Genomic DNA, 13681 nt, shown 5'->3' with positions numbered 1-13681 from the left:
CTATTTTGAGTTTCTTTATTAAGTTAAGCTAATAATTCCTATTTGGCAGAGAGTTAGATTTAACAAGACAGCAATACCAATATAATAAAATAGATTTGTCACCTTGAGTTGATAAAAGAGCAGCCCAGGAAAAAAAAAATCTGTTATCTAGAAATGGCTATTAATGGTAGTAGAATGCTATAAAGTATTAAATGGCTCATTCCTAGAATGAGGATAACTGCCTGTCAGGAATGAGGCAGATGGATCGTTGCACCGAAAGTATGAACTGAGAGGCCCCATCCAATTTTGCAATCCTGCTATTCATACACACTGTTTATTTATTGATATATAGCCTTATAACCATGAATTTTATTTCTATTTTCAATCGATGTCTTTGTGAGTTGTTTTTTGTGAACCCAAGCTACAGTTGATGCATTATTTTTTAATTTCAAGATTTTTTAAAATATTGCCTTCTAATATACAAAACCACATTGATGTAATCAAGTGTAATTGTCACCAGAAATAGAATAATTTGCATTCCTGTTACTATCTCAATGACAATTTTTTGCTGCAGAAACCATTAAGGAAAATGGTAGGCAATTTGGATATTTTAATAGTGCCACTGAGAGCCCCCGTAATGGCCAGTCAAACTCACCATAGGTGTAATAACACACTGGCCTTCAACCAAGGGCCAAAGAGCAGTTCCGGGCTCATCAATCCACTCGTTTACAAACTCTGAGCTTTTGACTTTGCCAAAAGAGCAAGCAAATGATCTGGAGTGCCTATTTATTCATTTATGTGTACAGCCATAGTGTTGGAAGATAAACCTGAAACCTGGTTTTATCTTCTTTGGAGTCCTTCTGGAAGAAAGGATTTAGCCTACTTTATGTGAAATAAATGAGTATGTCATGGTGATGCATGTTTGGGACAGTTTGGAGAAGTGTATTATTTAGCTGATTTGATATTTATAAACTCCATTTTATAAGCAAGGCAGTTATGTTCTGGTTTTATGTGCTTCCACCTGGTTTATCATTTCACTAACGTACAATTTTGCCAGTTTAAAGATGCTTATATATTGTCCTTGTTTCACAGCTGCAGTGCTCCTTAGATCCATCTTATATGGAGTTTCACATAATAATGACCAAAAGAGTCCCATGATGTATGAAACCTCATTTCTGCTCATTAGAAGAAATAATTAAAAACTCAATTCCATTTTGAGTATTTTATGCCTTATGTTGACTAAACTATAAATTTAATATATTAAGGCTTATTACCAACCCTCAGACAGGCAAAAAGGTAGTCCTTGAATCTTCATCATGGCTAAGATATTGCTGAGTTAATGCTATACTTTTGTTTAAAATTGACTGAGCACCATATGCTGCATTTACAATTCAAAAGCAGCTACTTTTCTAAAAAAATCATTTTTATTTTATGAAAAAGTACACTACATCAAAAAATGTTTTTCCAAGCAGTCTTCTAAGAAATATTTTAATAAAAATGAAATAAAATGAAGACATACTCATTTTCAGTTTATGACATGTTTAGTTTGTATTTGATGCATCCTTCCTGACATTTGTTTTTAAAAATCACTGTTTTACATGTGATCTACTGTACTGTTTACAATGCACTTAGAGTTTTATATAAATTATACAAAGGAGGCTCTGAGCCATGGTTGTACAAGGTTTGGGAGAAAAAAAAATTAGAAATGATCACATCTCTGCAGCTTATTTGGGGAGAATACTGTTGAAATTTGTTCCTAATATAAGGTTGAAATTAATCTTGATTTCCCATCAAATGTACAGGGATTTTACAATATAGTTCATAATAGTGTTTAATTCCTTTAAGGTATATGTTAAGATAAACAAGTCACTGACAGTGTTTATCTATAAATATAGCAGATGGTGTGAGACTGAGGTTAGTTATCAACTCTGCCGACTTTAATTTCATGGTTATAAAATTCTGCAAACTTCATTGTTTATAAAAGGCGAGGAAGAATCTCCAATGAGCTTCAGTACCCAAGAAGGCCTCACTAATATTGATCTCTCTAACTGATATTCAGTATCCTTCTAAGGTGCAACATTTAAGATTGTGAAGTGATTGCTAGACATTTTAAATTTTTCACTGAGATCATTAGCAAGCATTTCTGTCATTGATCTATTATAACTTTGTTAATGAGTTCCACGTGAGTGCAATTTAGTGAATGGGACAATTCTCTATAAACCTTGCTAGGTGAAGGTTTAACAGCAGTTTAGGTAGTTATAGATCTAAAAGATAGCCTAATTTGTCAAAATAATGCTTTTTCTCTTATCCAAAGATGAATAATGGTACTTAAGTAGACCAAACATACTTAAGGATAGGATTTCATAGAGGAAAAGCATAGCATCATTTGAATAATTAATCAGCCATTGTGTATTATATACATTTCCATTTAGGCTACAAGTCTTCTGAAAACTTCACAAAACATCAAAGAATTTTAAGAGAAGCAAAAATATTCTGCATATTCTGAGTTGACTTAAATATAAATTTTTATTATAATTTATTTCACTAAAATCTGCTCAATTTGATAAAATTAACTATTTGGCAAAGAAATGCCACTATTGTGAAAAGAATATCATTTGAAACAGCTTAATACTTCCATTCCAACTTTGTAGTGGATAAAAAAATTATTTTATAACCACAAAAGTGGAAAAATTTCACAAGCTCTACCACTATTATTTTTACAATTAGAAGTGGGTGATTTTTCGGTTCCAGAGAAGGACAAGCTTCTATACTTCTATGATAGCCCAGTATATGAGCTGGAGGCTAAAGAACCTTGAACGAAAAAATGTCTTAACCATATGAAAGTTTAAACCCCTTGGGAACAAGTAACTTTCTGTTTCTAATTTTCATTCTCTCTTCTAGTCTTACCCTATATCCTATTAAACAACTTGTATAGGAAGAGCTAAATAAGAATAGATGAGGAAGATAAGTGTGCAATGATGTCTCCTAATAAGAACAGGTTTTCTAATAACAAAATCCTCGGTTACTTTTCTAGTTCTTGTGTTGGGCTGCTTTTCCCTAACTCACTTTTAGAGCTTCATTACTGGCTTGAAACTCAAATCTGTCTTCTGCATTTTCTACCAATTATTCCTAACATAGGGCTCAAACCTTGGCTTCCCAGGAGCTGGCTTCTGAGCAACAGGAGTCCTTGGTGGAGACCAGATTGCAAGGAACTAGAGTAATAAATCTTCTTATCTCTCTTTCTGTTCATAGCATTTCATCACTGGTTATCATTGGATACAATATAGCACTATTTGATACACTCATTTCTGCAAACAACTTAGACTTCTGCATCTCAAAATGCATGAAACATCTATAATGCTTTTCTCTCAACTGGGGGCTTTAACTCATTTTCCCCCAATTTTTTTTAAGACTCCAAAACCACCTGAATCATGATTATCAAGAAAACTGGTCCTTGGGTTATTTCTGTGTTTGACATTCCATTTCCATATTTGGCTTGGATTGAGTTAAAACTAGGCGTGATTTCACATTAGCATTATTAAAAACCACATAAAACAGACCTATGAATTAATTTTAAAGATTACTTCTTTTTTTGTCTTTAAAGTGGAAAAGCCAAAGATAAGACCATTTTTCCCAAAGGGAAAGATTTCTTTTTAAAATCTGGCCATATGAAGCACACCTTCTAGAATTGTGAGGCTACTGGAAATTGATAGTAATGTGTTTAGCATCAGCATGGCCTAGAAGATGAGGTCCATGGAGTTGTCAAGGAGTTAGCCCTTAAGGGAGACAAAAATAGGTAATGAGAGTAGAAACTGGTTATCTGGTTGGCATGGGAAGCAAAAGGAAACAGAACAGAGGAAATAAAGCAAAGCAGGCTATTCAAGTATTTGGGAGCGGTGGTTGTACATCATGAGTGATTTAGGGGCTCTCCTTTATAGGAACTCAGTGCATCTTAGGGAAATGAGATATAGTTAAAGCATATTAAAACAATTACTCTGGTAAAAATGAATCTTTTTCAATATCCTAGTGGGTAGCCTATCTTTTCTGTCTTTTTTCCCCTAACCTATATATAAGGTATAGTGAATCATTTTGTATAATTTAATCCTTTTTTGTCTGATCACGGCTTACAAAAAATCACTGATTTTAAAAGGACAAATAAGGTCTTAAAATTTAAAAGTGCTCCCACTTTCATCCAAATCACTGATTTTACTAAAATTGTCATTAAAGTGAATTGCTGTCATAAAATATAATACAAAACTTACAACATGTGGAATAAAAGTGAAGCACAACTTCTAAATATTTTAAGCTTACTTTCATCATTTTCTTTCAGATTATCCAACCCTGCCTAATGTCAAAGTCATTGCACCATATAAAAGTAAACCTGCTAAGGAAATCACACTAACAGGATTTCATTCCCCCTTCACAGGTCAGTTAAAAATCAATACATTTTTATTATTTACTCCCTCTAAAAATTCAGTAATTTTCTATTTTTTTTTCCTAGGAGAAGTAATCTATGCTTTCATGTGCATGACAGTCACCTGTGGAGTCCTTCTTTTGGTTATGCTCAAACTGAGGTAATTGGGTACAGCTTAGAAGGTCAGGGCTAGAACAGACTGCTTAGACATGTTAAAGTGTGTTTTACAATGGTAGAACTTCCAGAAGGCCTTAGAGTGACATCTTCTCCATAAATACATATAATTCAACTTTTGTGTAGAATAGGTCCATGGAAACATTACTCTTGGTCCTCATATTAAGGGAAATGTGATCATCGGGTTGTTTGATGTTGCATTTTGTAAGCACATGCACATTGTGTGTTCCCCCAAATCCGAAATTAAACTGTTATTGATTAAACTTTCTCCTGGCCATCCTGTAAAATCCAAATTGAACTTTGATGCATTTCCTTATTCAAATCGTTTGCAGGATTGATCACTTCACATAATAAACTGTTGTGTACTTCATACAGTTTATATTTACCTGAAGATTTGCTCTTCACTGTAATTTATTATATGTTAATGAATTTTATTCATGTATTAATATACAATTATTGAAAGAGACATTTAATGAATCCTTGTAGTGTCCCTATAGAAAGAATTCATTACTAAAAGCTGACATTAATTCACTCTCCAAATCTTTCTCCTTGGCTGCCTTCATTGCTGAAATGCTGCAAGGCTCCAGTAGGCAGATGAGACTTCAAGATTATAGATGCATCAAGCTCTAGATTTCCAAATGACTAGGGTTTTAATTTTTTCCACTTATTTAACATGTATAGAAAGATATAAGATGATGTCCACTTAGTTACCTTTAAGTTTTAAAAAATAACTATATTTTTAAACATTAATCATGTTCATTTGTTTATTCTTTAAAGATAAGATTATATGTATATTTCATTTAAGTATCATAAATGTTAATGAAGAAACATGGTGTGTGTGCACACATGCAAAAAGATTGGGCCTATAGAGGAATAGAGGCATTGGGTATTTATTTTATCTCATAAAACCTACAGAAGAAGACTCACTAAACTGTACAATGTATGTACATGTGTTGCTTCTTCAGAAATCTCCAACTCAAAGACTCTGAAAATGAGGCAGATAAAATGAAAAGCTGAAGTGGGGATGTGTAAGGTAATACCATGGATTAGGGCATATGGTGAATGTATGCTCTGCCCAAGAATATTTAAATTTAATTTTTAAAATGCAGTGCCAGTTATATCCACTTTGGATCCAAACCCTCCAAAACATTTAATTTGCTGTTTACCAATATCAGTACAAAAACAAACTGCATTTCTCCAAGTAGCATGAGAATATGCTTATGAGAATATGTGTATGAGACGATGTCTTGGGTTCCAAGATGCTGTTTCAAGGCAAAATAATTAGAACAGGTTTCTAAGGGGGGAGGGTGGGTGGCATTTGGAGTTTATTAAACTTTCCATCAGTTGGTTTAAAGTATTTGAGAGCACTGTTCACTTACTGTGTCTGCCTATTTAGTTCATCACAAACATATTGCTTCAGAGAAGTTCTATCTGTTTTCTGGTCTAACAAAAATCTTACTTTAATGTTTCTCAAACTTTATTTCTTAACCACATACATAATTTGTGAAATTCAGACAGGCCCATGAGTTTTTGTAGAATACTGCTCTATACAAGTAAATAAGATTTAGGCTACTGAGAATTCCCTGAGTGCTAGCTGTAATTTCACCTCCTTTCTCTCCTGCATAGAAAGGCATATCACTTTTCTGGATGACTGTGGGAGTATTATTAGAGACAAAAATCTTGAATTTACTCTAATATGAAATTTTAAAGCAAATCATTCACATTTCTAAGTATGTTACAGTCAGGAAGAAAGTGTTTGCCACACAACTTAAAATTGATTATGGTGTCTAATCTGTAATTTCCAGACCCAGGGTTAGATAAATGACAAAAATAAAAGCCATTATGGAAAGAATGAATCAAAATAAAAGCATCAACAACAAAATCTGTTATAGCCTCCATGCAGAGATAAATAATATCTCCCTAATGAAAGAAGACTGGTTGTTATTTCACATGATATTCACTCACTTGTGGTCAGATCTAGTATGGTGAATACTCTTCTGAGTAAAGATGACCATTTTTGCATTTGTTTCCTATTAAGCTAAATTAAAACTGCCCTAAATCTTCTAAGTTTCCAGAAAAACCAATAATTAAGAGCTTAAACATGAGAGCAAAGAAAGGCCTTTTTTTAAAAAATCTTCAAATTGATCACTTGAAATCACAGTTAAATGCATGATGCTTTTTAAAGACCACAGAATATTCTACAATTAGGATTTTACATTCATAAGCTTGATTTTCTTCCCTCCAGGCACAGTCTGAAATTTTACTAACTCCTTTCAAAAATATAAACACACATGCAAATACATTTGTAAAATCTTTAATACAGTATGCTGTTAATGTTTACTTTTACTTTTCTATAGAACCTGCAGAATATCAAGTCAAACAAGAGATCCTTCACCAATTCAAATACCTGGAGGACTCATGGATAAAGAGTCACAGATAATTAACAATCATTTTCTTTAAATCAAGCCTTTGTAGCCAGACTAGCCTACTTATCATGTATAAGGAAAATAAGGAAAATGAATTTAATGATAGTAGATCATTAAATGTAATAATACAAGGTATAATAATATGGGACAATGATGTTAGATTTATTTTTTCTTATGAAAATATTCAAGTGAAAATATACAGTGGTATCTTTTATAACACTGGTATAGAATAAAGTTTTCCTTGTAGGCAAAACATTTCATCTCAAGTTATATTCTGAATGATTTGCTTCATGGTAAATATGAGTACAATTATATTGATAATTGTAATGAGTTGCATCATAATATGATATGATCTAGTTAGCAGGGTTTTTTCCTGATTGTTTTGTAAATTCCCATTAGCTTGTCAAAAGAGAACTGTTAATAAAAGCATCTAGTATATATTTGTTATTTGCATATTCTTACCCATTTTCAAGCCAGTAGCATTGATTTTAAGTTTCTAAATATACCTGGCTAGACGATGGGTCTTAAAAAAATCAAAGTGATATCTTTGGATGTTTATAATTTAAATACTGTTGCATTTTACTTCTTAAATTTGATGTCATTTCGTATACATGAAGATGTGAAGCAAATACATTGACTGATAAAAGTACATGTGTATTTCAATAATGTTATATTTGTTGTTTTAATTTGTTCTATGCTAATTTTGATGAATTTATGCAATAATAAAGTGACACTATAATTTTTAGTTTCAATATTTTGGCCTGATTTGACATCAGAGTAAAATTATGATTGGAAAATTGTTGAACAGATGGATATCAGCTAAAATGTTCATAAATATGTACTTTTCGACTGTCTGTAATCATTTGGTGGCCATTGCTCAGAATGATCATGAGTCTGTGTTATCTACGGTGACTGTAGAAACAGAGGCACAAAAATTCAATATCTTGATGATACCATAGAAATAATAATTCACGTATTTTCAATTAAAGTTCAAATATTTTCTCATATCTATTGCTGTTCACTAAACTTCAGCCTGGATGTACATTAAATTGAATTTGGAGTTAACATTTGGCTATGTTTACTCAGAGTAATTGAAAAGCCACTCTGTATCATTTAAAACAGGGAATAATAATTCATCACTCTTCCTCAAGGAGTTCTATATATTCCAGAGGCTGTTTAATGAGTTAATGTGAAGAGAACACAGGCATTTCCAGCTCCAAATCACAGTCATGTAATTTAGACTTACTAATGTCTGGGAAAAAGCAAACTGCTATTCTCTGGAAAACTGAGTAAAGAAGTCAAGCTGCTTTTATATGTTTGTATTGAGTGGAGCAGGGGAGGACAGTATGAAATAAGAAGGCCTCCCTAAAAACGAGAATCTTGTCTCACGGCCTGTTAAAGCTGAGTAGCCCATTCTAGGCAGAACTGCAGAAGCAGAAAAGACATGGAACAACTAGGGATCTCTTAAATAGTTTGTCATCTCTAGAACAGGGAGTCTAAGTTGAGCAAATGCAGGACACAGAACCAACAGACATCAGATTGAGATGTCAAAGTTCCTTAAACAGTAGGCTAAGGAATCGAGACATTATGAACGTGTCAGGACACAGCCTCGCCCCATCTCCACCCTCATCTCTTGCTCCTCCAATCTCTCTGCAAGCTGTTCTCTAGCCCTTCCAAGGCCAAATTTCCTTTCATCTCTGGATTTTGCACGTTGTCTTTCCAGAACTTTTATCCTTTCATTTTCACCTGTCTGATTCTACTCATCCTTCAAGTGTTACCCTATATGTTACCACATTTGAGAAGCCTCTCCTGGCTCTTTTCCTTGGTCCCAAGGTGAGGTAGCCTTGCTCAGAGCTTTTAAGGCACCCGGTGCTTCCTTATCTTAGACTCATCGTAATTGCTTCTTCATTATTGTTTTTCTCAGTAAACTGTAAGCACTCTGATTGGGTCTGTTTGTTCACTTCTGATTTCCAGTCATTGGCACACAGTATGTGCTCAATAAATAATTTTTCAATGAATGAATGAATTGCTTCATTTGGAAAGCCATGAGGAGCCATCACATAATTTTAAATAGAGAAGTGACATAATCAGATATGCGATTGAGTAAAATCATGTTGACAGAAATGTAAATGGTAGTCTGGAAAGTGCTAAGACTGATGTCAAGAGGACTGTTAAAAAATGTACTGCAATGCTCAGCTAGGAAATAATGAGAGCATGCATTAACTCATCTGTTCAACACATTTTGAACATGTATAGTGTTCCAGCCACTCTGCTAGATACCAGAGATACAGTTCTGAACAAAGTTCTCTTGAAGCTACAAAAAACAAGCAAGTAAACAGGGTAATTTTAGAAAGTGGTAAGTGCTAGCAAGGAATGAACAGGCTGGAAGGGTAGAAAGATGTAGAAAGAAGAAGTAGCAGTAATGAGAGAGAATGGAATGTATTTGACAACTATTTCCTAAATAGAATGGATGGGAATTGGAGATTAGATGTTTGCAAGGAGTTGAGGTGGTGAGGTCATGGCAGGAATGGGGATTAAGAGCAGGTTTCTGAGTCATGTCATTAGGCAAACATGGGACTATGTAGAAAACTGGCTCATACAGGAGGAAGATGAACTTGGAATGGGGAAGGGCAGTACGCCAGTTGTGGCCATCTGCTCAGCACCCACTTCCATCCTGCTCTATGCCCCAGGAGGCTGATCTCTGTGGAATACAGGCTTCCTTGTCCTCTGCTTCCAGGTGGGTTCAGCCAGTGGGGAGCACTGACAGAAGATGGGGGAAATAGCAGTGAAGACACATTATTTATTTCCCTGGCTCCATCCCTGAGGGGTCACAGTGACGTTGGCCTATTTCCATTGGAAGAAGGACTCTGTTTCTGTCAGTGTGGCCTTTTCAGTATGACTCCTGGATTCCTGTAAACACTTGCTCTCCTCCATTTAGCCCTAGTGGTGCTAATAGCTGAGCTTTTTACTAATTCTTATTTACTGGACTACACCTTGTGGTCTTCTTACAACAAACTACATCTTTATAAAAATGCCCTATGTCAAACTCTCTTAGAATTATCCAAGTTGCATTGCTTGGAGATATCCTAATATGAATATGCCATCTGTTTCTGGTTGGTTCCCTGACTGATGATAGTGGTAATTATTTCATCTTGGGACTGATTGACTTTCCAGTGCTAGTGGAACATCCATGTGGAATTACCTAGCAGTCAACTGGAAAAATACGGTCCTGGCACTGCTAAGTGAGATTTGAGCTAGAGTGATTAAATTTAGAGTTTTCCAGTATCTCTTCCCTCTTGCTCTTCTGAGACAATAAAGGAAGCTTACCACTAGAGACTCTCCTATGATTTCTAGGGAAAACCATTAAAGAAGGGCTTGCCAGATTGCCAGGCAGCACAGATCACAGACCTTTCCTCAGAAGAATTTAACCATTGGAGAAATTCTCTCCAGAGCAGTCTGTTCCAGCAATAAGTTTTTGTGCCTCGAGCTGCTTCTGCACATTTACCCACAGTCTTTTTTTCCTCCACAGAATCCTGTCCATAAACTTCCATAGGCATTCCTGGGAGCTAGGAGTCCACAGAGTGGGACCAGCTGGAACTCAGTGAGGTGAATCAGAAAGGTCTCTCAGAAGGAGTTTAGAGCAGAAGGAAAACTGAGACTTAATGGTTACTACAAAGCTGGGGTTTAAGTCTATTCCTACTTTTGAGTTCCCTGTGAGAGTTCTGAGAAACATACTTTGGGAGTTACTGAAACATGCATCCCTTTCATTGCCATGTTCAGTGAAATGAAAACAAATTACTTAAAAGGTAAAAAGATTTCTTCTTATTTTTAGAATAATCACAAGTGTGAGTTCTACAAGTGTGAGTTTTAAGAATAAAATCGAAGTGACTAATGGTCAACATGATGGTACCGCAGTTTTAAGAACAGTGCTGGATTAGCAAGTATCCTTTGTGAACTAACACTGCTGTTTTTACATGTCCTGGTCTGGATGATCTGCTATTTCACACTTCACTCCTCCTTGGAACTCTGAGATGAATACTATCTGGGCTGCAGTGATTTACTACTCTCTAGTTTCTCAAATTGTCCCCTAAATTCCTCTCTGAGATGTCTGTTTATTCAGATGATGCTGATTGCACCCCAAAACTTAGGGTAGTGGAATTAAAGTTTCCATAGTTCCATAGCCTTCTCTACAGACAAGTCAGTTGCAATAAATGTATCTTTAATCAGGAGTTTATAAAGCTTAAGGGTGTCTATGATCTTGGTTCTACAAAGAGAAGGAAAATATGCCTTACAAAAATGCAGCAGTTCAATGTTTTAGTTAGACAAGATTGTCAGATACAAAGATGGATATTAAAGTCATAAAACGTTGTAAAATATGGAGTTTCTCAATTTAGTGCATGAACTATGTTAATTTGTCTATGAAATATATACGTCAACTTGTGGAGCATAATATATTATCTATTTGATGTTTGCATATAATTTAAATCTGGATCAGTGGCAAGAGCAACATAATTAGGTAAAATATTTTCTAAAAATTTCATGTCTAGATAAAAATATAACTATAAAAATAAAACAGGCATCTTGCAAGCAAAATCTTCATCTATAAGCACAGAGATTTCCTTAAATGTGTATATGTGGTACTAATTAAGCAAACTTTTTTTATTCACAGTTTAATAGTTCTTAACAGAAAAATTCTATGATTTATTTCCTATGCTTATTGAAAGCTGTTTAACAGTTCCCTCAAAATATAATTGGAAGACAGATAAAAAGGCACACACATATACATGTGTATATATGTATAAAAATATTTAGTTATAAACACTCAAACAAAATTAACACTAAAATGCTTTAGGATTTCAAGCCAATTTTCTAAATTTTCTAATATGAGTTATGTTGCATAATAGACTAGTTTTGCAAAAATAATTTATTTTATAAGATCAATATATTTATAATTTAAAATAAATTCCTAATTACATTTATTGATACTTTTACCATTTTGGAAAAAAAGTAATTGTGACTCTTGCCTGAAAACTCTAATTTACTGAATCATTGAGGATAAAATGTCTCTTAAAAATTGGAGAAGGCAATTGTAAGGGCACAGTAAACCGAAAGAAAAAAGCTAAGATGCTGTAAATAAAAAAGGTTTAAGATGTCCTCAAGAAGTATCCATAAACAATCAAATGCTCATTGTAGTGTAATTATTTTAATCAGTGGGGTTACAGAAAAGAGTAAAAGCAACTAAACTGAGTTCTCTCTATGTATAAGATTAAAATATTATATACTTCACATGCATTAAGCAATTTAATCCTCACAAAATGTCTGTGAGTAGTTTCCTCTATTTACAGAAGAAAAAAAGTCCTGACTGTTAAAAGAGGTTACACAATGTCTCAAAGTCTCACAACAGTAAATACAAAAATTAGTAATTAAACCAAGGTGTATCACATCCATCTTAATTCTAAACTTCTATTGCCACCCCAGTTACAAGTATTTCATTTTTATACTTGGCAAACACCCAGGAAATAGCTATTGTAAATACTCTTCTCTGAAGGACGATCACATGTGTATCAATTGGAATGCTTTTTACTTGTAACAGTGACTTAAAAATAAGAAATACATATTATTTCCTGTAATAAGTCCAAGGCAAACCATCTTTAGGGCTGATTAACCTAGTAGTTTGGTGTTATTTTTGAGGGTCCATATGTTTCTTTTCAGACATCTTCATAGTCATGAATGACTGGCACAGTTCAGACTTTAATTAAAGAAATAAAAGCGTAGAGACTCAAGTTACCATAATTGACTTAGCCAAGTAAGAATTGAACCCCGAGTCACTGACAGAAGAGTGGACTCCTAAAGAAAATCAGAATTCTGTTAGCAAGAATGAATGAGCGAGGGCTTTTGGCTAGGGAGCCAACACTTTTTGCTACAAAAGCCTAGATTATCTTCAGCATCAATTAGATGCAGTATATCATGACCTCAAGCAAATAAACCAAACCTATAAATGTATGGAAATTAATTTATACATATAAACACTGAGAAACTCTCAGCCACTGTGACCTCAGCTTGTTACCTTTCTTTTTTCCGCCCTTTTGGTCAAGTATACATTTTCAATTCCTTGCTGTCAGGGCCAGGCTCACTCCTGGGAGTCATGTCCCATGTTGCCAGGGAGATTCATTACCCTGGGGAGTCATGTCCCTTGTGGAGGGTGGGGGTGGGTGGAGGTTATTTGCTGAGTTGGGCTCAGAGAAAGGCCACATCTGAGTAACAAAAGAGGTTCCCTTGAGTTGCCTCTCGGGACTAATTATAGGAGGGCTCAGCCTCCTGTTTACAACCCTAAATTTCACAAGGGCAAGCCTCAAGTCGAGGGCTTGATTTATTAAGTAGTGGGTTCCTAACTTCACTTAATCTATATTCTATCCCAAGATAAATGGCCAGTTTCTTACATTATCTTCACTTAATTGTGCAATCATCATCACTCTCAACTTTAAACAATTATCATAACATAATACATTTCAGACCTCTTATCAGCTGCTATTTGTTCATCCCTAGTATTAGTGTAGTGTTGGTAAGATATTCCTATTAAATATAGTCTTTAATATGCAATGAGTAGTTTTTCCATACACCACCCTTTTGTTAACCCTCTGCACCACTGTCATACCTTATAAGTATATCATGCTAACAGTTATTTAGG

General features: G+C 34.5%; 1 protein-coding gene across 1 annotated transcript in view; it reads left to right on the top strand.

Annotated features, from left to right (window-relative positions):
* GFRAL (GDNF family receptor alpha like) overlaps window positions 1-7027 on the top strand; it is a 62335-nt gene extending 55308 nt beyond the window's left edge. The window contains exons 7-9 of the mRNA XM_037844667.1: window positions 4310-4405; window positions 4481-4553; window positions 6934-7027. Coding sequence (XP_037700595.1) covers window positions 4310-4405; window positions 4481-4553; window positions 6934-7027 — 263 coding nt within the window. The remainder of the gene's footprint in view (window positions 1-4309; window positions 4406-4480; window positions 4554-6933) is intronic.
* The last annotated feature ends 6654 nt before the right edge of the window (window positions 7028-13681 follow it).

This window comes from Choloepus didactylus, chromosome 7 (assembly GCF_015220235.1).
Source record: "Choloepus didactylus isolate mChoDid1 chromosome 7, mChoDid1.pri, whole genome shotgun sequence".
Lineage (NCBI taxonomy): Eukaryota > Metazoa > Chordata > Mammalia > Pilosa > Megalonychidae > Choloepus > Choloepus didactylus.
Note: the sequence above shows the minus strand (reverse complement) of the source record. Positions and strands in the feature narration are given on the sequence as shown.